Source organism: Mirounga angustirostris, unplaced genomic scaffold (assembly GCF_029215605.1).
Source record: "Mirounga angustirostris isolate CCGP_5_RB_7025 unplaced genomic scaffold, mMirAng1.0.hap1 SCAF_11, whole genome shotgun sequence".
In the NCBI taxonomy this organism is placed as follows: Eukaryota; Metazoa; Chordata; class Mammalia; order Carnivora; family Phocidae; genus Mirounga; species Mirounga angustirostris.
This window is the reverse complement of record NW_026991719.1, coordinates 40819023-40844217: the sequence shown is the minus strand read 5'-3', so window position 1 is coordinate 40844217 and position 25195 is coordinate 40819023. Positions and strand designations below refer to the sequence as shown.

General features: G+C 44.8%; 1 protein-coding gene across 2 annotated transcripts; it reads right to left on the bottom strand.

Annotated features, from left to right (window-relative positions):
* Positions 1 to 4670: 4670 nt before the first annotated feature.
* On the bottom strand, positions 4671 to 22001 carry RGN (regucalcin). 2 transcript variants are annotated; one of them, XM_045876747.3, is made up of 7 exons: positions 21812 to 22001; positions 19580 to 19759; positions 17445 to 17627; positions 9288 to 9503; positions 7033 to 7164; positions 6510 to 6664; positions 4671 to 5267 (listed from the first exon to the last, which is right to left on the bottom strand). In XM_045876747.3, the coding sequence occupies exons 2-7, from the start codon at positions 19740 to 19742 to the stop codon at positions 5217 to 5219; spliced, it is 900 nt and encodes a 299-aa protein (XP_045732703.1). In that variant the 5' UTR covers positions 19743 to 19759; positions 21812 to 22001; the 3' UTR covers positions 4671 to 5216. The 2 variants fall into 2 exon arrangements, with proteins under 2 accessions (XP_045732703.1, XP_064430058.1); XM_064573988.1 differs by lacking the exon at positions 21812 to 22001 and adding an exon at positions 21524 to 21673.
* Between the last annotated feature and the right edge of the window lie 3194 nt (positions 22002 to 25195).

Here is a 25195-nt window from a genome sequence, read left to right as displayed (position 1 = left end):
CCTGCACAGAGGAGAGCCACTCTGGGGGCTTAGGTTCACCTGCAATTCTAGGATATTCCTTCCTCAAAGTCATCCGAACACTCCTCCTTGGCCCCTGGAGCACCTCAGCAATTCCACCACTCTCTGACTTACCTTGAATTAGAAGTGGGCTGGAAGTAACTGAGTTAGGAGGCTAGCCCACTGTAACATGGGGGGTGGGGAATGAGGTCCCCAGTTTTGTGCTTCAGATCATCTTTGGTGTCCTGATGGCCTAAAAAAGGCCTGCTGCACACTCCTTGGAGTCCTGAGAGTAGGCCCATGGCAGCCTTATTGCTCTCTGAACTCCCTTGATTGAGAAATGAGGATAGTAAAGGACCAAGCTAAGATCAGACAACTAGTGGACTGCAGTGAGGTTTGGAGAGGAAGCTGTCCTGGGGCTTCAGATCCACCATGCTCCCTGGAGATCCTCAATGAAAAGGCCTTTGCAGGCTGGGTTTGAGCCCAGGTATTCATAAACAACTTTATGGAGTTGCTTTCCCAGCTCCTGACCTCCATGGACATGAATTGGATCCTGATTAACATATCAAAGACTCAGAGAACTGAGCTAGTGCTAGACCTCTTCCCAGGTCCCAGACTGACCACTGGGTGATACACACATGGGACAGACCCAAATAACACTGCAAAGCCTGTAAAAACAACTGACATTGGAAACACACCCGGAAACACACCCACAGTAGATAGGATGGAACTTTTGGACCAAACCTAACTATGTAGATTGTCTGCTAAAACAAAGGTATCAACATTCTTCATAGGACTTAAATAAAACCTAGAGTTTCATAATGTAATATTCAAAGCATCCAGGATACAATCTAAAATTATTCATCATACAAAGAACAATGAAATGCTCAATTCAAATGGAAAAAGACAATCAACAGGTGCCAAGAGTGAGATGATGCAGATGTTGGAATTATCTGACAAGCACTTTAAAACAGCTATTATATAAAAATGATTGAGCAATCATGAAAATTCTCCAAACAAATATTAAAGTGGAAAGTATTGGAATAGAAATGGAAATTTTAGAACTGGAAATGGAAATTTTAGAACTGAAAAATAAAATAACAACAAAAATAACCCGATGGACTCAATAGCAGAGAAAACAGAGAAAGGAGCCAGTGAACTTGAAGATCGATCAAAAGAGTGACAGAGAGAAAAAAATATTGAAAAAAAAATTTAACAGAAACTCAGGAACTTGCAGCACAACAGTGAAAAGTCTGATGTTCAAGTCTTCAGAGTCCCAGAAAGAGAAATGTGAGGCAGAAAAAATATTTGAAGAAATAATTGCCCAAACTTCCCAAGTTAGGTAAGAAAACATAAACCTACAGATTCGAGAAGCAGAGCAAACCCCAAACAGGGTAAACCCAAAGAAATACATATCCAGACACATCATAATCAAATTGCTGAAAACTAAAGACAAATACAAAATCTTGAGATCAGCAAGAGAAAAATTACTCATTACCTGTAGGGAAATAATGATTTCAAAGACTGCAGATTTCTCATCAGAATCCATGAAGGCCAGAAGAAAATGGCACATTTTTGAAGTGCCAAGAGGCTGAAAGGAAAGAACTATCAACTGTGAATTCCATATCCAGTGAAAATAGCCTTCAGTGATGAAGGTGAAATAAAGACATTCTCATATGAAGTAAAACTGAGAGAATTCATAGCCAACAGACCTACTCTAAAAAAAGGAAGTTCTTTAAACAATAAAAAGGAGACAGAAAGAAACTTGGAACATCATGAATGAAGGAAGAACAACAGAAATGGTAAATAGCTTGGTAAAGATAATAGACTATTCTTTTCCTTTTGAGTTCTTCAAAACATGCTTTATGGTTTCTCTAATTTCTCTTTCTACAGTTGCGTTGTTAGTGTATAAGAAAGCAACTGATTTCTGTGCATTGATTTTGTATCCTGCCACATTACTGAATTGCTGGATGAGTTCTAGTAATTTGGGGGTGGAGTCTTTTGGGTTTTCCACATAAAGTATCATGTCGTCTGCGAAAAGAGAGAGTTTGACTTCTTCTTTGTCAATTTGAATACATTTTATTTCTTTTTGTTGTCTGATTGCTGTCACTAGGACTTCTAGTACTATGCTGAACAATAGTGGCGAGAGTGGGCATCCTTGACATGTTCCTGATCTTAAGGGAAAGGCTTTCATCCTCCCCATTGAAGATGATGTTCACTGTGGGTTTTTCACAGATGGATTTTATGAACTTGAAGAATGCTCCCTCTATCCCTATACTCTGAAGAGTTTTAATCAGGAAAGGATGTTGTATTTTGTCAAATGCTTTTTCTGCATCAATTGAGAGGGCCATATGGTTCTTCTCCCTCCTCTTATTAATGTGTTCTATCACAGTGATTGATTTGCAAATGTTGAACCACCCTTGCATCTGGGGGATAAGTCCCACTTGGTTGTGGTGGATGATCCTTTGAATGTATTGTTGGATCCTATTAGCTAGGATTTTGTTGAGGATTTTGGAATCCATATTCATCAGGGATATCGGTCTGAAATTCTCCTTTTTGATGGGGTCTTTGCCTGGTTTGGGGATTAAGGTAATGCTGGCCTCATAGAATGAGTTTGGCAGTTTTCCTTCTGTTTCTATTTTTTGAAACAGCTTCAGTAGAATAGGTATTATTTCTTCTTTGAATGTTTGGTAGAATTCCCCAGGGAATCCATCAGGCCCTGGACTCTTGTTTTTTGGGAGGTTTTTGATCACTGCTTCAATCTCGCTAGTGGTTATTGGCCTATTCAGGTTGTCAATTTCTTCCTGTTTCAGTCTTGGCAGCTTATAGGTTTCCAGGAAGGCCTCCATTTCATCCAGATTGCTCAGTTTATTGGCATATAGTTGTTGATGACAATTTCTAATAATTGTTTCTATTTCCTTGGTGTTAGTCGTGATCTCTCCCCTTTCATTCATAATTTTACTAATTTGGGTCCTTTCTCTTTTCTTTTGGATAAGTCTGGCCAGTGGTTTATCGATCTTATTAATTCTTTCAAAGAACCAACTTCTAGTTTCGTTGATCTGATCTACTGTGTTTCTGGTTTCTAATTCATTGATTTCTGCTCTAATTTTAATTATTTCTCTTCTAATGCGTGGCTTAGGCATCGTTTGTTGCTTTTTCTCTAGTTCTTTAAGGTGTAGCATTAGTTGGTGAATTCGGGATTTTTCTATTTTTTTGAGTGAGGCTTGGATGGCTATAACATGGGCAGTAACCTCTTTGACATCACCCACAGCAACTTCTTTCAAGATACATCTCCAAAAGCTAGTGAAACAAAAGCAAAAATGAACTTTTGGGACTTCATCAAGAAAAAGCTTCTGCACATCAAGATAAAAAACAGTCAACAAAACAAAGAGGCAACCCACAGAATGGGAGAAGATATTTGCAAATGACAATACAGATAAAGGGCTGGTATCCAAGATCTATAAAGAACTTCTCAAACTCAACACCCAAAAAACAATCAAGTCAAAAAGTGGGCAGAAGAGATGAACAGACACTTCTCTGAAGAAGACATACAAATGGCTACCAGACACATGAAAAAATGTTCATCATCATTAGCCATCAGGGAAATCCAAATCAAAACCACATTGAGATACCACCTTACACCACTTAGAATGGCAAAAATGGAGAGGGAAAGAAATAACAAATGTCGGAGAGTTTGTGGAGAAAGGGGAACCCTCTTACACTGTTGGTGGGAATGCAAGTTGGTACAGCCACTTTGGAAAACAGTGTGGAGGTTCCTCAAAAATTTAAAAATAGAGCTACCCTATGACCCAGCAATTGCGCTTCTGGGTATTTACCCCAAAGACACAGATGTAGTGAAAAGAAGGGCCATATGCACCCCAATGTTCATAGCAGCAATGTCCGCAATAGCCAAACTGTGGAAAGAGCCGAGATGCCCTTCAACAGATGAATGGATAAAGATGATGTGGTCCATATATACAATGGAATATGACTCAGCCATCAGAAAGGATGAATACCCAACTTTTACATCAACATGGATGGGACTGGAGGAGATTATGCTAAGTGAAATAAGTCAAGCGGATAAAGTCAATTATCATATGGTTTCACTTATTTGTGGAACATAAGGAATAGCATGGAGGACATTAGGAGAAGGAAGGGAAGAATGAAGGGGGGCGGAAATCGGAGGGAGAGATGAACCATGAGAGACTATGGACTCTGAGAGACAAACAGGGTTTTAGAGGGGAGGGGGGAGGGGGGATTGGTTAGCCCGGTGATGGGTATCAAGGAGGGCACATACCGCATGGAGCACTGGGTGTTATACGAAAGCAATGGATCAAGGATCACCACATCAAAAACTAATGATGTATTGTATGGTGACTAACATAACATAAAAAACAAAACAAAACAAAACAAAAAAAACCAAAAACATGCTTTATGGTTGAAAGCAAAAAATTTAAACTTGATGGGGCAGCTGGCTGGCTCAGTCAGTAGAGCATGGGACTTTTTACCTTGGGGTTGTAAGTTTGAGCACCATGTTGGGTATAGAGATTACTTAAAAAAATAAAATCTTAAAAAAAATGTAAACTTGATGAATTTTCCATGGATTTCAATGGATTTTCAAGGGATAAAGAGAGACATTACACACTGAAAAAAGTCAATTCACCGAAAAGACACACAATAATGATTTACATTTATTAGGTGGCAGTTGGAGCCATGGATTTTGCCAGTGTTTAATTCTTATCCTCCAGTAATATTTTAGCTTGCAAAAAATAGCATGTAGGAAGAATAATATGAAGGTAGGTTAGCACTGCAGTATATTTTATAAGCTTATGATAAAAATAAAAAGGAACATAATCATAATAAGTCATTACTAAGCCATTATTTATTAGTTTTCTGAAGCTTTAGGTATAATAAGTATGGAATGCAGAACAGACATGGTCCCCCCTCCCCTTCTAGCAATTTGCAAAGAATCAGGAGGCTGATTGACAGTTGAACAATTCTTTATAATTCTATATTACCCTTGCAGAAGGCTTTTTAGTGTTATCAAACTACCTGTCACCCCTTACTAAAATGCTCTACCTTTTAAAAATTGTAAAAAAAAAATTAACCCTGTTAATAATATCATTTCTTTAGGTTTTTTGTAACTAGATTGAAATTTCAGCTCTAGAATTTTCTACGTTTCTTCAAAAGTTCCTCCAGTAGGAAAGAAGGCCTGCCACTCATCCTGCATAGGGATAGGGAGGAATTCCTTTGACCCCCAGGCCAGTTATCTGTTAAAAAAAAGAAAAGAGAGAAATTTTGCTAAAAGGTAATTCTTCAAAAGCATCTTTATGATTCATAATAATATATTTAGCCACCAATTATCTTTGTTTTATTTCCTATCATAAAAAGGAATTACTTGATTAGGTTAGGTCCAACCCAATTATTCACATTGATAATAATCCAACTAAGAACCATCTTCGATTTAAAACTGAATTTATTCCTGCCCTCTTCCTATTTCTTTTCTTTTTTAAGAGATTTTATTTATTTGTCAGAGAGAGAGAGAGAGAGCACAAGCAGGGAGAGCGGCAGGCAGAGGGAGAAGCAGTCTCTCCCCTGAGCAAGGAGCCTGATGCTGGACTCGATCCTAGAACCCTGGGATCATGACCTGAGCCCAAGGCAGACGATTAACCATCTGAGCCACCCAGGTGCCCCTTCAGTGTTTGTTTTGTTGCAAAAAGTAAGTTAAGAAACCCAAAGATATTCCTGTGACATGAAAACAATCAACTGATCTCATAAACATGTTTCAAACACTGGTTTTCCAAGCCCATTCTACTGATTTACAGAATTTCAGCAAACACTACTACTGAAGCACAAAACTATTTTGAAGTACTGTACAAAGTAGGCTACACACGTTATCTTGGACTTACAGCCTAGGAAATCTAAATAAAATGTTTTTAAAAGTATAGGATGATGAACTTAAAAATGAGGGACGCCTGGGTGGCTCAGTCGGTTAAGCGTCTGCCTTCGGCTCAGGTCATGATCTCAGGGTCTTGAGATCAAGCCCCAGGTCTGGCTCCATGCTGGGCGTGGAGCCTGTTTAAGATTTTCTCTCTCCCCCTCTCCCTCTGCCCTCCCTGCCCCAACTTGTGTGGGCACATGCACACACACATACCTGCTCTCTCTCTCTCTAAAAAAAAATGCTAAATAGAATTATGTTTTGGAAGTATGAAAAAGCACTTATCGGGGCGCCTGGGTGGCTCAGTCAGTTGGGCGTCTGCCTTTGGCTCAGGTCATGATCCTGGGGTCCTGGGATCGAGCCCCACGTCAGGGTCCCTGCTCAGTGGGGAGTCCTCCTTCTCTCTCTACCCCTCCCCCCTGCTCATGCTCTCTCTCTCTCTCTCTCTCTCTCTCGTGCACGCAGTCTCTCTCAAACAAATAAAAAAAAAAAAAAAGAAAAAGCAGTAATCATTCAGTTACTTAGCCAAGGATCTCCCACCTCACCCTCAACATAAAAGAAAGAGCCAGATCACCTTGAAAATTCCACCAGCTTCAGGCTGCTGCAGAAGAACCTCGGGGTCCATCCCGTCCCGGGCACAGGTCACATACATTTCAGAGTAGTCCTTCCCTCCGAAGCAGCATGAAGTTGTTTTAACAACAGGCAACTTCACAGTTTGGAGTCTTTTCCCTAGATCACCAAATATTTTATTGAAAGTCCAGCTCTAGCAAATTTCCAACCTGCACAACCGTTCGGGACCCCTTGCCGAGAGTTAGGGATATTCAAAAAGGATTGTGGAGGTCAGACTTCAGCCAGGTATTTAACCTACCTTCCCTGACAATTTGTTTTGGGCAAAAAGAGTTACCTCCACAGGAAAAGAAGTTCTGACTATAAATTTGGGGCCCTATCTCGGGCCTTTATTTCCAAAATCATCCTATTGAGACCTCTGAATATATCTCTATAGAACTTTATTAGTAATGAAGTTTCTCTAGTCGCTAGTGTCTCGTTTTTTTCTAGACATGGCAGGGATTTTAAAAAAAATTTTGCTGCAGGCCTACCTGTCTCCGGATCTAAACGAATCACTCTTCCTCCATTGTAACAGGCCACCCAGAGCTTCCCCTCAGCATCGATACACATTCCGTCTGGAATTTGTTCTTCTTTCTCCAGCTTGTAAATACTTCTGCGGTTGGCTAGGGTTAAAAACACAAACACACACACACACACACACACACACGATAAAACAACAGGCCACTCAATACTGAGCATCAGACAAGGAGCTCTCAAGCTGACTGTAAATCCTGATCACTTTTGCTTATCCAGGGTCTGGCACGTGGGATGGTTCAGAAGAATTCCTAACTCTAAAACAAAAATGTCCAGGGGCACCTGGGTGGCTCAGTCGGTTAAGCGTCTGCCTTCAGCTCAGGTCATGATCCCAGGGTCCTGGGATTGAGCCCTGCATCGGGGCTCAGCGGGGAGCCTGCTTCTTCCTCTGCCTCTGCCTCTCCCCTTGCTTGTGCTCTCCTTCTCAGATAAATAGATAAAATCTTTTTTTTTTAAAGATTTTATTTATTTATTTGAGACAGAGAGAATGAGATACAGAGAGCATGAGAGGGAGGAGGGTCAGAGGGAGAAGCAGACTCCCTGCCGAGCAGGGAGCCCGATGCGGGACTCGATCCCGGGACTCCAGGATCATGACCTGAGCCGAAGGCAGTCGCTTAACCAACTGAGCCACCCAGGCGCCCAGATAAAATCTTTAAATTAAAAAAAAAACAAAGCAAAAATGTCCAGAAACATGAGTGGGCACTCCTCAACAAAGGATTTTTACCACATGATTTGCGGGTGATTACTCTCTCTTTAGTTTGGGTACAGACATATCTGTCTAAGCTTTCAGGGGAAGACAGGAAAAAGGAAGTAGAATTCTTTTTCTTAAGATTTTATTTATTTATTTGACAGAGAGAGAGAGAAAGAGAGAGCACACAAGCAGGGGCAGGGGGAGAGGGAGAAGCAGGCTTCCCACTGAGCAGGGAGCCCGATGTGGGACTCGATCCCAGGACCCGGGGTTCATGACCTGAGCCAAAGGCAAATGCTTAACCAACTGAGCCACCCAGGTGCCCCTAAAAGGAAGTAGAATTCTTAATAAAATACCAATAGTTCTTTTTGAGGTTGACCTGAACTGAAGCTCTGCACACCCACCTCAGATACATTTCGGTTTGCAGTTAGACCTTTGCTGTTTTTCCTTATAAAAATGCTGACTTTGATTAACTCCAAGATCTAGAAGGCAACTTAATGGTACCATGTGAACTGTTCATACGCAAAAACTAGTAAGATGTGTGCCTTCTGTTTCTGCCGGACTGAATGCTCCAAAATCATCTTATCAAAACTCAATATTAAAGACCTTATTTCTGAAAGGAGGGGTATTCTGGAGCCAACTGGCTGACCCCAAAGAGGGAATAACAGTATACAAAAAAAAAAAAACCCCATCAAATTCCAGAGGAACTTTACACTAGAAAATCCAGGTCATTATAGTAATTGCATCGAGGTATAATGGAAAAAAAAAGTTAAAACCATGTGTCAGTAAAAATGGGTAAAAACAGTCATAAAAAAGAGCACTCTGTATTTCAAAGCAAAACATCTGTACTGAAATAACTTGCCTCTCGTTAAATCTACATGAGAGTCCTGTGATTTTTTTTTTCCAGGTCATTTTTATTATTGCTTTTGCTCTTGTGGTTTGGCACCTTTCACAAAACAGTTTCAAGTGTTCCCTTCTAAATTCTCAAGAACTCCTTCCCTTCCAGTTTCCAACTATAGCTCATGTCGAACCCACTGATGGAATTGAACACTCTGCAGCTACTTTTTAAACTCTTCCATTTTGGAAGATTATTAATTCGTCTCTGAGTACTTGCCTCTGGTTAACTCGAGTACAAATGAGAAATTTCAATCCCAAACCTTAACTTTCCATTCCGTTCCTTTAGCTCATTCTGCTGTATATTATTTGCCTATAGGCACCTCTGGTAGAACAGGATCCATTGCATGGTGAGCCTCTTTCTAGTGACGGTAGCAAGAAGGGGGATGAAGGATCTATTCATATTATGCCAATGGTGGCCACAGTTAGGTGTGTTGAGGGCCACGGTTTGACTGGCGGCAGAGTTGAGTCTGGGTAATTATGACTCTGTTGGAATAATCACATCAGCCAGTTCTTTATTTGACAAGTAAGGGCCTTTTCATATGAGTCGAAGAAGAGGCAGCTTCCTAGTTACACACATATGAAAAAAAATCCCAGCAGTATTAAGAAGGATCATGAAAAAGTACGTACTGATCTTTCCTGTCTGCAGGTCATAGTCAAAGGCATCCACGGAGTAGGACAGGCTGTCAATGTAATAGAAGATTTTATGGTCCAGGGACCAATCCAAACCATTGGAGATGTCCACCTGGTCAAAATACTTTTCCACGTGGTGGTCAGGAAAGAGGGAGTACAGGGACCCCTGGTGCCGCTCCAGAACCGCGGGGGCTGTCTCCTCGGCCATGGTGCCTACAAGACCCCAAAAGCACTGAGTTTAGCTCCACAGCACCTTGCCCTGTGCCCTACACCATCTTTTATGACCAGGGTTCCTTTCCCATCATTAAATCAAGGAAACTAGGGACAACTGGGTGGCTCAGTCAGTTGAGCGTCTGCCTTGGGCTCAGGTCATGATCCCAGGGCCCTGGGATTGAGTCCTGCATCGGGCTCCCTGCTCCGTGGGAAGCCTGCTTCTCCCCCAGCCTCTGCCCCTCCCCCTGCTTGTGCTCCCACCCTCTCTGTCAAAATAAATAAATCTTTAAATTTTTTTTTTTAAGATTTTATTTATTTGACAGAGAGAGACACAGCGAGAAAGGGAACACAAGCAGGGGGAGTGGGAGAGGGAGAAGCAGGCTTCCTGTGGAGCAGGGCGCCCGATGCGGGGCTCGATCCCAGGACCCTGGGATCATGACCTGAGCGGAAGGCAGACGTTTAACGACTGAGCCGCCCAGGCGCCCCGTTTTTTTTTTTTTTTCTAAATAATAAATAAATCTTTAAAAAAAATTAAAAGTCAAAGAAACTATTCTACAATCCCAATCTGGGTCCTACATTAAAAAGAAATGACTACCTTGCTTATGATGCAAATAAAAATTACACTGACAGGGCTGGTTCCGGATAAGAAGGAATACATCTCCACCAACCTCACTTTCTCCCACTGAGCACGATTACACAGTCTGGACAAAGTGGAGCTATTTGAGAAACTCTGAAAAGTAAGTATCAGGCAGCCCCGGGAAGAACAGCGGAATTTGCAGTGCTGCCTAATTGGTGGCAAGTTCTCCATTTTATTCTCCAGTATGTCCCAGCCTGAACTCAACGCAGCCTGCAGCTTGGAAGTGAGCACTGTGGTGAAGACAGAGAGCCAAGAGAAACCCTCTCAATCTGGCTCAAGGAGCAGAATAGGAAACTCCTGAGGCTCGGAGAGTGGAAGAAAGGCCCTGGTTCTTTTTCACTCCTTTCTCCAGTCTGCAGGCTATCCTCTGCAGCAAGGGTAGTAACAGCAGAGTGGCCGGCAACGGGAAACTGCAGAAATCAAGACTCAGGGGAAGGGGACATTCCTCTCCAACTGGGTGAAGCCACAGCTCCAAAAGGGCAGAGCCAAACACTGCTGCTTTTGTGGTTTCTCTCTCTCTCTCTCTTCTCTCTCTATCCTCCTGCTGGTTGGCCCCGGAGACAGCACCGTCCTAGAGATGGGTGGTTTCTGGTTGGAGGAATGACAAGGACAGCTCCAGGAAAATGGAAAGTACCTGGAGATAATCAAGAGGGATGTTGTTCGGGAATGCAATTCCATAAAGTTGTTTATGATCTTCTGGGCTCATCTTCTACTTGTATGTGCAAGAATCTGGCTCTAATTAGCACACCGAAGACTGAGAATGCAGTTGTGGTTAGAACTCTTAAGTCTCAGACTGGCCACTGAGTGGCCCACATGTGGGCCAGATCCTAATGGCACCTCACAGAGAGCAGGCTAGAGCTTTTCTGTTAAAACATTCTGAACCTAAACACAGGTATAGGTTGCTTATGAGGACAAATATATCAACATTCTCCATAGGATTTAAACAAGACCCAGGGTCTCAAAATAATAGTCAAAAGGTCTAGGATACCATCCAATATGACTTGGCAATGCAAAGAAGTAGAAGACACAACGAACAGCCAAATAAAAATTTTAGAACTGAAAAAGAAAATAACTGAAATAAAGAAACTGCCCGGATGGGTTTGCTAGCAAGATAGAGAGGACGAAGGAGTTACTGTAGCGAATGACAGGTCAATAGAAATTATCCAGGGGCGCTTGGCTGGCTCAGTCGGTAGAGCGTGTGATTCTTGATCTTGGGGTTGTGAGTTTGACCCCCACGTTGGGCCTAGAGATTACTTAAAAAAAATTAAAATCTTAAAAAAAAAAATTAAAAAAGAAATTAACCGGGGCGCCTGAGTGGCTCAGTCATTAAGCGTCTGCCTTCGGCTCAGGTCATGATCCCGGGGTCCTGGGATCGAGCCCTGCATCGGGCTCCCTGCTCGGCGGGAAGCCTGCTTCTCACTCTCCCACTCCCCCTGCTTGTGTTCCCTCTCTCGCTGTGTCTCTCTCTGTTAAATAAATAAAAAAATCTTTAAAAAATAAAAATAAAAAAAGAAATTAACCAATGTGAACAACATTGCAGAAAACTATAGATTCAAGCTGAGCAAGCCCAAAACAGGAGATAATCCCAAAGAAATCTATACCCAGACACATCATAATCAAAATTCTGAAAACCAAAATCAAATAAAAATCCGTAAGAAAGAAAGAAAAATGGCATATGACATATAGAAGAATAATGATTTCAATGACTGTTGATTTTTCATGAGGAGCCATGAAGATCAGAAGGAAGTGACGCTTTTTTTTTTTCTTTTTCTTTTTCTAAAGTAGGTTCCTTGCCCAGCGTGGAGCCCAACATGGGGGCTTGAACTCATGACCCTGAGATCAAGACCTGAGCTGAGATCAAGAGTCGGACGCTTAACCGACTGAGTGAGACACCCAGGTGCCCCGGAAGGCACACATTTTTCATTTGCTGAAAGAAAAAAAGTGTCAGCCTAAAATTCTATATTCAGTGAAAATATCTTTCAAGAACGAAGGTGAAATAAAGATCTTCTCATATGAAGTAAAACTGGGAGAATTCATAGCCAGCGGATCTGCTCTAACAGAATTGCTTAAGGGAAGGGAAATAATACCAGAAGGCAGCTTGGAACATCAGAATGAAGGAAGAGCAACAGAAATAGTAAATATAATAGGCTGTTCTCCTCTTTGGTTCTTGAAAATATTTTTTTGTTAAACATTTTATTTTGTTTTTCTTTTTTTGAGATTTTTTTATTTTTAAGTAATTTCTATACCCAACATGGGGCTTTAACTCACAACCCCGAGATTAAGAGTCGCATGCCCACCAATTGAGCCAGCCAGGCGCCCCAGTTCTTTAAAATATTTCTGATGGTTAAAAGCAAAAATTACATTTTCTGACAGGATTTATATGCATGTATATAAAGCCAACTATCGCATAAAGAAGCGATGATCAATTGAAGTGGTAAAATCTTGGTTCTAGATAGACTATAAAAAGTTAACTGTATATTTTGCAATCCCTTCAGAAGTCCTTAAAAAGCTACACAGAGAGTTACAATGAAAGATCACCATAGATAAATCACAATCGAATTCTAAAAGAAGGTTCACGCAACCTAAAAGGAGGCAGAAAAGGCGAAACAGAGGAACAAAAAATACAGAGGGAAAGGAGAAAACAAATAACAAAATGGTAGATCTAAGTCAAAGCATATCAATAATTACACTAAATGGAAATAATCTAAACACATCAATTAAGATATTGTTAAGATGAACTTTTTAGGGCGCCTGGGTGGCTCAGTTGGTTAAGCGACTGCCTTCGGCTCAGGTCATGATCCTGGAGTCCCTGGATGGAGTCCCGCATCCGGCTCCCTGCTCGGCAGGGAGCCTGCTTCTCCCTCTGACCCTCCCCCCTCTCGTGTGCTTTCTCTCTCTCATTCTCTCTGTCTCAAATAAATAAATAAAATCTTAAAAAAAAAAAAAGATGAACTTTTAAAAAATCCAACTATTTGCTGGCTATAAGAAACTCGCTTCAGATATAATGATATAGATCATGTAAAAGTGAAAGGATGGGAAAAGCTACACCATGCAAATATTGATTAAAATATTAGCTGGCGGGGCTATGTTAACATCAGACAAAATATACCTAGAGCAAAGAAAAATATTAGGGATACATAGGGGTCCTACGTATTCGAAAATGGTCAATTCACTAAGGAGACATAGCAATCCTGATTTGTATGTGCTTAACAACAGAGCTTCAAAATACACAAAGCAAAAGTCAGAACTGAAAAGAGAAATAGACAAATCCATAATTACAGTTGGAGATGTCAGCATCCCTCTCTCAGTAATAGATGCAAGCAGATAGAAAAATCAGCAAAGAAATAAACTGAACAGCATCAACCAATCTAAGTGACATTTACTGAACACTCCACTCAACAGTAGCAGAGTACACGTTCTTCTCAAGTGCACATAGGATATACACTTAGACTTGAGTATGATCTTGGGGGACAGAGCGGAATTTGACTGTAATGAAGAAATTGGGAAGTTCATCTAGTATACCAAGTTCCATTTGAAATAAAAGTGAGTTAAAGGAAAACGGACAAAAGTTAGGAAGCCTGAATAGCAAGCAAGACAGGGTAAATCCTCCCTCCCAGGGGAGAAGGATGTTCATGCAGCAGTTTCCGGCTATGGGGCTGTTGGGTTTGTTTCACTAATATTCCTCCCCACTGTCTGCCTCACAGAAAGAGATGCCTGGAACATGAATGTGAATTCCCCACTGATTGGAAAGGGTTCTACCTCAGTGGGAAAGAACATGCTGGAGCCCTGGCTCATACGTCACTATCTAGTAGTGGACACAGACAGGTCAGACCTTGGATGTGGTGACACCTTCAGGATTCTACCCACCACCTCGAGACTCCATCCCGACTATCCAATGACCCTACCCTTTTCTGGTCCAGGGACACCTCCTAGCACCTGCTGAAAGCTATGAACTCTCTAGAAAAAGGTTCTCAGGTGCTTCCGGCAGATGCGCATGACCACTTTGTACACCCACAATGATGCCTACAATTTTAAGGGGTCTCCTCAGGGCACAGGTTAAGAACTGGGGACTCCAGGCTAAGGACTCAGGCTTCCGAGGACACCTTTATTTTATCTCACAAAGTGCCACAGAACTGTAAACTATAGCTGTAAGGAGAGAGAAACTCAATTTCAACAGCAGGTAGGGTATCCAGTCCCATTTCTTTACGCTGCAGAAATTAGTGGCAGAAGGGCTTCCAACGGATTCTCATCTTAAATCTTTCCACCTGTCCTGGACTAGATCTATGGTTGTGTAAAGCCTGGGAAGACGGGAAACAAGCCATAGCCGGTTGCTCAAGACCTCACATACCTTCCATGCTGAAAGCAGACGGGGCCATGGCAGCAAGGTTTGCAAACATGAAGGGGAGGGGTGGGGAGGTGGACACAGCAGGGATTTGGAATCAACTCGGGCTAACTTGTTATGAGGGGAAGTAAATGAGAACATACGTGAAATGCACTATTGAACTGGAAACTAGAGTTAACATTCACGGAAGGCTGGACGTAAGCCATTCTCCAACCATCACAGTCAACACTGGCTCAAGCAAGAATCATCAGCAAATGTAAAACCCAAGGGAGATATTTTGAAGAGGGCCAGGATATTTGGTTGGTCTTAAGGCATCTCTCCCCGTGTTGTAGCCAGCCTCCAAGATGGCCGCGAATGACCCTTGCCTCCCAGTATTCACACCCTTTGTATACAGTCCCTTCTATCATTGTGTGACCAATAGTACATGGCAGAAATGATGTTATGTCACTTCCAAGATTGGTTATAGTAGGACTGTAGCCTCTGTCTTGGGTGTCCTCATTCTCTCTCTCCCTCTCCCACCTCCCCCTCCCTCACATCTCTGGCCCTGGGGAAGCCATGTCCCTAGCAGCCCTATGGAGAGGCCCATGTGGTAAGGAACTGAAGCCTCCTGCCGACCCCATGTGATTGAGCTTGAACACGAATCCTCCAGGGCCCTTGAAAGACTCCTTTCTGAGGCTGTCGCCTCCGCCAACAGCTTGACTGCAACTTCATGATATAGCCTCGAACTAGAACCATCTGGCTAAGCCACATCCAGACTCTTAACCTTCAGAAACTATATGAGATAAAAAAAATGTTTGTTATGTTAAGCCACTAAATTTCAGGGTAATTTCTTACACAGCAATAGATAACTAATAAACCCCACAAATAAATAGTAACTATGGGGGCACCTGGGTGGCTCAGTCGGTTAAGCCTCCGACTCTTGCTTTCGGCTCAGGTCATGATCTCAGGGTTGTGAGATCGAGCCTTGCGACGGGCTCATGCTCAGGGCGGAGTCTGCTTGTCCCTCTCCCTGCCCCTCTGCCCCTCTGCCCCTCTGCTCTCTCTCTCTCTAAAATAGATAAATAAAATCTTTGAAAAAATAGTAACCATGCAGTAGAGAAATCTGAGAAGACCTTAACCAGGTGATCAAAACTAACATCACCCGTGAGGGACATGGTATCCAGGTGGGATACTTGGACAAAGACAGAGCGTCACCTCTGCAGTATTCTAGCGACAAATGTACGGCATCAGTCTAATCACAAGAAAACATTTGACAAACACAAAAACAAGAGGAACATGAGGAATGTTCTATTAAAAACGGGGGGAGTTGTGTGGGACTGTATTCTTCAAACACGGCAGTGTCATAAAAAACAAGAAAGGCTATGTTCTGTCCCAGATGAAAGAGGTTTAAAGAGACATGTCAACTAACTGCAATACATAATCCTAGACTGGATCCTGTGCTGGAGGGGAAAAATGCCGTAAAGGACATTATTTGGTTCATGGACAAAACTGGAGTATAGATAGTACATCAGCTAAAACTGTAACAATGTTAAACTTCTTTAAGTTGATAACTATACTATGGTCATGCAAGAATATGTCATTTTTCGGGGCGCCTGGGTGGCTCAGTCGTTAAGCGTCTGCCTTCGGCTCAGGTCATGATCCCAGGGTCCTGGGATCGAGCCCCACATCGGGCTCCCTGCTCCGTGGGAGGCCTGCTTCTCTCTCTCCCACTCCCCCTGCTTGTGTTCCTTCTCTCGCTGTCTCTCTCTCTGTCAAATAAATATTAAAAAAAAAAAAAAAAGAGTATGTCGTTTTTCTTGGGAAATTCCCAAGTATTTGGAAGTATTTTTCGGGGTTAAGGCACGTGATACATGCAACTTACTTCCAAATGATTCTGGAGAAAAGTATGTTTATATATAGAGAGAGCGAGCAAATGGGACAAAATGTTGACAATAGGTGAATCTAGGTAAAGGATAGACGGGTGTTGTTCGTACTATTTTTACTTTTTTCCCCCTGTAAATTCGAAATTATTTCCAATTTAAACATCACCAACTACCACAAAACCTCTATTGTAAACCTCATTTAGGGGCTCCTGGGTGGCTCAGATGGTTAAGCATTTGCCTTGGGCTCGGGTCACGAGCCTGGGGTCCTGGGATCGAGTCCTGCATCAGGCTCCCTGCTCTGCGGGGAGCCTGCTTCTCCCTCTGCCTGCCGCTCCCCCTGCTTGTGCTCTCTCTCTCTCTCTCTGTGTGTCGAATAAATAATAAAATCTTTAAAAAAAGAAAATTTAAAAAAGTCTTTAAAATAAAAAACCACAAAATAATAGAAAAATAGAGCTCACTTAAACTACAAAAGTACCACGCACATTTTAGTCTCTGCCAGAGACAGAAACTGAAAGGAATATTTCTGAAGCTTTTCTCATGGGATTTAAAAACTTTTAAAATTATTTTTAATTTATTATTTTAACAGTTAATTTTTAATAGACTTTATTTTATGTATTTATTTATTTTTACATTTGTGTTAAGTAAGCTCTACCCCCAGCGTGGGACTCTGAACTCACGACCCCAAGATCAAGAGTCACATGCTCTACCCACTAAGCCCGCCAGGAGCCCCCTGGGATTTTTTTTTTTTTTTAAAGATTTTATTTATTTATTTGACAGAGACAGAGATAGCGGGAGAGGGAACACAAGCAGGGGGAGTGGGAGAGGGAGAAGCAGGCTTCCCGCCGAGCAGGGAGCCCTGCGTGGGACTCCATCCCAGGACCCTGGGATCACGACCTGAGCCGAAGGCAGATGCCCAACGACTGAGCCACCCAGGCACCCAGGCATTTTTTTTTTTTTTAAGTGAAAAGCAACTCAAGTAATAATAAAAGAAGAACCCAAGACGCATTATGAGTAACATTTTACCATAACAACTGGGAGACTTATCCTAAGTCCTGCTTTTCTCCCAACCTCGGTCAATAGGGGCTAGAGATAAACCGCACCAGCAAAGTATCTCCCAGCGGGATCCACCTTCCCATCATTGAACCGATTGTTTTTCTTGTCTTTATCTACTGTGGCCAGGGCTACTGCTGACTGATCTTCCCAGTTCAAAGCACAGAACTTTGTTCCAACGGTGGCGACATAGCCTCCTCCCTGGCGAAGGGCCACAGAGCTGACGGGGGCATCTGCAGAAGCAAAAGCAGCTGTCAGAGGGAGTTAAGTGGGCCAGTGGCCGAGCGGCACCCCGCGGGCATCCCGCCACCTGGCATCTCGAAGAGGATTCCAGCTCTTCTGACAATGCAAGTGCCCTCTCCCTTCTGTTGAATGGTGAAGGCTATAGAACCAAGTATATTCGTTGAGCAGTATCCTTGGGCAGCAGAGATAGAAAGGTGAATGAAACCCTGGAAGCTTCTAGTCTAGTGGGAGAAGCAGAGAAGTCACATCGCTGCAGCTACCCTACACTGGGGCAGGCGCCACATCAAGTTTAAAGGGCTGGGGGTTCCTAACGGGTGGGGGAGAACAGGGGGACCCCGGAGTAGCTGTCACGGAGCAAGCGATGCTTGATTCACCTGATCTCCAGGAAATTCAGAGACACAAACCGTGTTTAGTTCCGGCAACTATCTCTCCCTCCCTCTGATCCAGGACTTGTCTTTTTTAAGGGGCCCTATTTCATGTATTTAATTGAAAGTTGTGGGACGCCTGGGTGTCTCAGTTCATGATCCCAGGGTCCTGGGATCGAGTCCCACATTGGGCTCCTTGCTCAGCGGGGAACCTGCTTCGCCCTCTCCCTCTGCGCCCCCCCTCCCCTGGCTAGTGCTTGTACTCTCTCTCTCTCCGGCAAATAAATAAATAAAATCTTTCAAAAAGGGGAATTTATTTTGAAAACATTTTCTTTTTTTTTAAGATTTTATTTATTTATTTGAGAGAGAGAGAGTGTGGGGGACGAGGAGCAGAGGGAGAGGGATGAGCAGACTCACTGCTGAGCACGGAGCCCAACTCGGGGCTCGATTCCCGGGGCCCTGAGATCATGACATTAGCTGAAACCAAGAGTCGGTCGCTTAACCACCCAGGCACCCCTTGAAAACATTTTCTAAGCACCTATTCAGTAAGTGCAAGGCGCTGGTACTCTGGGAGCAGCTCTTAACTCAAAGCCCTGTTAAGAAGTTGATTCCAGCCATTGAAGGGTCCAGGGAATGTGCAGGACAGTGTTGGGAGGGTCACATTCTCATTGTGCCCGGAGACTTCTGTCAGCTCACTTGTGTGACTTCCTAAGTTACCTGATACCATAAGCCCTTTCCATGGTTTGGGGGTGGTTGCAGATTAGGGGTAGGAATATCCCCCTAATGTGTACATGCTGGGAAAGAGAGACTAGGGAAAGCAGTGGGGTCCCCCCCCACCCCGGCTCTGACCCCTGGTCACAGTCACTTTGCCTCTAGTCACACTCATAATCCCTGGGTGGATTAAAGAGCTGTTCCCTCCCATTAAAAAAAAAAGTTTGAGGTCGCCAGTTCTGGGATGAGACTGTCCCAAGGTCACAGGAATTCCTGGTATCTCTTCCCATTAACACAAAACAAGAAGCTTCCTTATCTCTAATCAAGCTCCTACGCTTGGGCCATAGAATGAGAAACCCCTCCTCTGGGAACAACAGAATCACGTTCAAATGCCCTTGGAATTTGTCATGAATCTTATTTTGTACAGTGAACAGATAGTCCTGGTTGATGCTTTGTAAGTCTTCTTCTTACATTCAAAGAAGGGATATACCTGCTCTTTTCTTTTCTCTTTCTTTTGCCAATTAAGGGCTTGGCCCGACCCAAGGCAGACGGACTTTGCCGTGCCACAAATGGGGTCTCCGACTTTTAAAGCTGTGATCTGAAGATGTTAAGGAAAAGACCCTACAGTGCCTCGTCAGCAACACCAAATGCGGACTGTTGCCCCTCACCCGCAGCCGAAGAGGAAAGTATTGACCATCCAGAATTTACTCCGGGGTCCAAGTGGGAGGACACAGAGTGTGGCTAGAGAGAGCATGAAAGCTCATCCAGTAGCCTTCAACAAGAAGCTCCCTGGGGAATGACACATCAGGTGACAACTTCCCCCACCCCCCACCCCCATCTGGACAGAGCGGGGCCTTCATCCTTACCCACAGTCACTTGCTGCACGTGCTTGCTGAGAGAATCCCATCGGCAAACCTTTTTTGCAGGAATATCTACAAAGAGCAGCGAGTTGGACGCCTCCTCCCACACTGGAGACTCCCCACACCGGCAGTTCTCCCTCAAAACACACTCGATCTTAATGGAAGACATTGTCAATGGGGAGCTCTCTGGAAGGTAGCAGAGATGACAGAGAAATGTAATCACATGGAGCAAATTCAGCAAAACACCTGGCTTAAGGCCCTGGTAAGATTCCAATACAGACTGAGTTGTTCTCAGAACTGGAAAAACATGTTCTCTCAATCAGAACAGAATAGGCAATGTGGCAGGAAGAGACATACAGGAAATGAAGAAAGAGCTGATGGGGCGCCTGGGTGGCTCAGTTGGTTAAGCGACTGCCTTCGGCTCAGGTCATGATCCGGGAGTCCCGGGATCGAGTCCCGCATCGGGCTCCCTGCTCAGCGGGGAGTCTGCTTCTCCCTCTGACCCTCCTCCCTCTCATGTTCTCTGTCTTTCATTCTCTCTCTCTCAAATAAATAAATAAAATCTTAAAAAAAAAAAAAAAAAAAGAAAGAGCTGATAGTCCATAACGTGAGACACCTTCAATTGACTTACCAGGGTGTGATTTCAAGCTATCTTTAAAAAAGAGAAGAAAAAACCACAACACCCCAACATCCATACCTTGGTGTCTGTCGGTGACCCTCGGAGAGCTGGCTGCTCAGGGGAGGGAAGGCCACCCTTTATGTCTGTGCCCTAGCCCCTGAAGGTGGGGGGGGGGGCGGGCAGCTCCCTCATTGGTGGCCCCTCCCTGCCTGCAGGTCACCAGCTCCCACTGCCCTCCCCCATCCCCTGATGGTGCTGGTTCCCTTCTCCAACCCACCGCGCAAAGGCCAGAACCTTCCTACTCTGCGTTTTTCCAAAGTGCGTTTTGAGAACTATGGTCATCAGTGATAATACACTAAATGGGACCTGACACCCATTTTCAACTTGGCACAAGGGAAGGCCAGGAGAAGAGGACACAGTCTGGGCGCCACTGGAGGAACTGACAGCCCCTTGGCTATTTCTTGCCGCTCGGAGAGGGCACCGTGCCAGTTTGGCAAGGAGTCTTGAACTCCACAGGCGGGAACATTCTCTGCTGGGAGTTGAGGCCAGAGTGTGACCGGCGAACAGGGAAAAGACAAAGAAAATTTATCAGAGAAGAAAAAAAGAAAACATTACCCAAGAAACCCCGTGGGAGAGGAAAAGGAGGCAACTTTCCAGAGCCTCCTCTCTTTCCCAAACTCGGCCCAGATGCTGACCCAAATTGTCTGCATCCTCATCCCTCTCCCCTTTCTTTCTTTCTTTCTTTTTTTTTTTTTTTAAGATTTTATTTATTTATTTGAGAGAGAGAATGAGAAAGAGAGAGCACATGAGAGGGGGGAGGGTCGGAGGGAGAAGCAGACTCCCTGCTGAGCAGGGAGCCCGATGCGGGACTCGATCCCGAGACTCCAGGATCATGACCTGAGCCGAAGGCAGTGGCTTAACCAACTGAGCCACCCAGGCGCCCCCCTCTCCCCTTTCTGCTTGGGAGTGAGTGGGCTCACCCACGGATGGGCGAATTCATGACAGGGGGGAAAAGAAAAATAACCTTTGGTTTTATATTCCCTTCGATACATTACTTTTTTTTTTTTTTTTTTAAAGAAACACAGCTCAAATCTTAAATCCTGATGCCAGCGTCCTAGCATTTGGAATCCTCGCTGGCTGTTAAAATTTGGCGCAGGCTCCAAAGGCCTTCATGTTATCGATCTGAGATAAGGCCCAGGATCAGACGCGGGACTTTTGCAATAGCGACTTTTAACCCGGCGCTCCTCCTGCGTGCAAGCCGGGGGCCCGCCGCTGTCCCTCCCTGCCCGGGCTTCGTTGCTCGGTGGCCGGGGCAGCTGCCCGTGCGGTACCTGTGCGGCGGAGGGGCCTCGGCACGCTCCGGTGGCGCCGCTGCAGCCTCGGGCGACCGCGAGGCCCGCGGAAGCTGAAGGGCGAGCCCGCCTCGTCCCCGTCCCCGGCCCGGCCGAGTGGGGCGCGCGCGCGGGGGTGGGGGGTGGGCCCGGGTCCCCGGGGGGGCAGGGGCGGGGGGCCGGGGGGCGGTCTCCTTCCAGCGGGCCCCAGCGACTTTCGATCGGCTGTGGCCAGACCTTTCCTCCCCGGGGAGCGGGCGGAGAGGCGGGCCTGAGCCCGGCACTCACCCGGCGGGTGCCTTCCAGGCGACGCAAAGGTCCGGCCCGAGCGCGGTAGGGCTGGGCGGGGGACGCGGCCGCTCGGCAGGTGGGTGGCAGCGGCCTGGAGGTGCGGGCTGGGGACTGTAACCCCCGACGCTGGCCCCCTCCTCCGTGGCTCCTGGAAAAATCCTACAAAGCCAGCCGGCACGGGGGGGCGGGGGAGAGGCTTGGAGCCTGGTGAACCTGAGCCTCGGAGTTTGGACGGGGAGCTAAAGTTTCTCTCTTACTTAAACAAGAGCAATTGTTAAAATGCCTACCAGAGGTTGGGGTCGAGGGTCCGGTTAAACACAGGCAGGTTAAAAAGGAAAGAACAAAACGGTTAAACAAATCCACCCTTTTCCTAGTGGGAGAAAGACTGCTGGCTGGAGGCCAGCTCTTGGAAAACGTTTTTTTGGTGGGGGAAGAGGAAAGGCTTTATTAATGATTGGATTTGAAAAAATCAAATGGAATAAAGGATCATAAGCAGCGCTCAGCTTCACATTCTCCTTTAAGAGCCTACCTCGCCATCCATATTTTCTCCAAATAACCTACAAGTTTAAGACATTAAAACAAAAAAAAAAAATGAAGGGAGGGAGGTAAACAGAATGGGGGTTGCCGCTGGGGGATGGGAGCCGGGGGTAACCGTGAAGGGGTCCAGGGAATTTTCTGGGGTGATGGAGACTATCTGGATGGAGGCTTGGTTGCACAGAAGTATGTACTGTGCAAAGGCATCTGGTGGGACACTTGAGATTTGTGCATTTTATTGTATGTGTTGAATCCCAGGTCAGTGCTACCCCATTATCATTTTTAATTTTTTAAAAAATATTTTATTTATTTATTTTGACAGAGAGAGAGAGACAGCAAGAGAGGGAACACAAGTCGGGGGGGGGGGCGGTGGGAAAGGGAGAAGCAGGCTTCCTGCTGAGCAGGGAGCCTGATGTGGGGCTCGATCCCAGGACCCTGGGATCATGACCTGAGCCGAAGGCAGATGCTTACTTAACGACTGAGCCACCCAGATGCCCCTTTTTATATTTTTTTTAACATAGGCTCCATGCCCAACGTGGGGCTCAACCTCATGACCCTGAGATCAAGAGTCTCTCGCTCTACGGACTGAGCCAGCCAGGGCCCGGTGCTATCTCATTATTGATCTTTCCCAATCTAGCACGCATTCCTGGCCATCTGCGCTATCCTAAAACCTACACTCAAATCACAATCACTGTGGCATTCCAGTTCTCTTGAATTCACTAAGGAGGAAGGGCCAGAGATCAAGCTCCAAAGACACGAGGTTTGGAGCGATCTGAGCTCAAAGTTTCAGCTTAGTAACTTAGAGTAATGGGCACTTACGGTCTCAATCATTTTGCCTTCACCCTGGGAGATGTTTAAGACAACTGCCCTCCCATGTCCCCATTTACAGATGGGAAGACATGAATCTACAAAGTGAGGATACTCCCAAAGTCGCAGGTCAAGCTGGGAAAAATCTGGCAAATAGGCCAAACCTTCAGTAGAGAAATAAGAACGTGGGGGCACCTGGGGGTGCAGTCGGCTGAGCTTTGACTCTTGGTTTCAGCTCAGGTCATGATCTCAGGGTTGTGAGATCGAGCCCCGCGTTGGGCTCCCCGCTCAGCGTAGAGTCCGCTTCTCCCTCTTCCTCTGCCCCTACCCCCTCCCAAATAAATAAAATAAAATAAAAAAAGAGGGCGCCTGGGTGGCTCAGTTGGTTGGGCGACTGCCTTCGGCTCAGGTCATGATCCTGGAGTCCCTGGATCGAGTCCCGCATCGGGCTCCCAGCTCGGCAGGGAGCCTGCTTCTGCCTCTGACCCTCCCCCCCTCATGTGCTCTCTCTCTCATTCTGTCTCAAATAAATAAATAAAATCTTTAAAAAAAATAAAATAAAAAAAAATAAAAAAAGAAAAATAAGAATTTGAAGGACACTTTCTTGGGTGGGGCAAAGAGCGGGACTGTGATCTCCAGAGGCTTCTCTGGGGTTCTGTTGGGCCCTCTTCTCAACATGTGGCTTCTTCCTCCTTAATGCTGACGACGCCCCAAACTGTATCCTAGCCCAGACCTTTCCCCCAAACTGTCCCAAACAATCACTTTATTCTCCACAAACCTGGGAATGCGACCATGGTCCAACCAACAGACTGTGTGAGAAGTCCCCATTTCTTGCCCAGATTGTTGTCAGCTTCCTGGAGGGCTTGTCTTACCCTTTTTGATCTGCTGCCAGAATGATCCACTAGATGGTGAGTCCCGTAGGGCAGGGATGCATCTCATTCACCCCCAGCTCTGCAGGACCCGCCACGGTGCTGACACATAGAGGCTGTTCAACTACATGCTCTTTTGTGTGTGTGTGTGTGTGTGTGTGTCTGGTAGGGAGGAGGTAGCTTTATTTTCAAAAAATGTCAGTGTTACAGAAGAGTTGCAAAAATCCTATAAAGGATTCCTGATTACCCTTTATGTAGATTCTTCCAATGTTAACAGTCTACTGTTGCTTTGTCTTTCTCATTTACATATAAAAGTAAATATATATTTTTCTTGATATTTATTTATTTATTTAAAGTAATCTCTATACCCCACGAGGGGCTCGAACTCAACCCTGAGATCAAGAGTCACACGCTCGGGCGCCTGGGTGGCTCAGATGGTTAAGCGTCTGCCTTCGGCTCAGGTCATGATCCCAGGGTCCTGGGATCAAGTCCCACATGGGGCTCCCTGCTTCTTGGGAGCCTGCTTCTCCCTCTGCCTCTCTTTCTCTGTCTCTCATGAATAAATAAATAAAATCTTTAAAAAAAAAAAAAAAGAGTCACACGCTCTACCGGCTGAGCTAGCCAGGCGCCCTGATATGTTTATTTTTCTTGAATGGCTTGAGAGTAAGGTGCGGACGTGATGCTCTGTTGCCTCTAAAGACTTTGGTATGCATGTCCTGAAAAAAAAAAAAAAGGACATTCTCTTCTATAACCACAGCGCAATTATCAAGATCGGCTGATTAACACTGATACAATATTATCTAGCTGAATTTCATTGATTGTCCCACGGATGTCCCTTATAACAAAAGGAACAAAGGTATTCCATCCCCAAATCCAATCCAGGGTGAAGCTTTGTGTTTAGCTGTGCTTATTCTCCTTTTAATCTGGAACAGCTCCTCAGCCTTTGTTTCGTGACATTGACATTTTTGGAGTTCAAAATGTAGAATGCTCCTTAATTTGGGATTATTTGGGTTTATTAACTCGTGGTTAATTCAGGTCATGCCTTTTTGGCAATACCACAAAAGTGATGCTGTAGGGCGCCTGGGTGGCTCAGTCGGTTGGGTGTCTGCCTTCGGCTCAGGTCATGATCCCAGGGTCCTGGGATTGAGTCCCACATCGGGCGCCCTGCTCC

Bases quoted from the DNA above. Each gene is read 5' to 3' on its own strand.
- RGN (XM_045876747.3), bottom strand. From the start codon at position 19,742: ATGTCTTCCATTAAGATCGAGTGTGTTTTGAGGGAGAACTGCCGGTGT. The intron at 7,165-9,287 runs GTACGTACTTTT...TTTTAACCCTAG, and splicing joins CCTGCAGACAGGAAAGATCA to CCAACCGCAGAAGTATTTAC. The intron at 6,665-7,032 runs GTAGGCCTGCAG...TTGGTGATCTAG, and splicing joins TCGTTTAGATCCGGAGACAG to GGAAAAGACTCCAAACTGTG.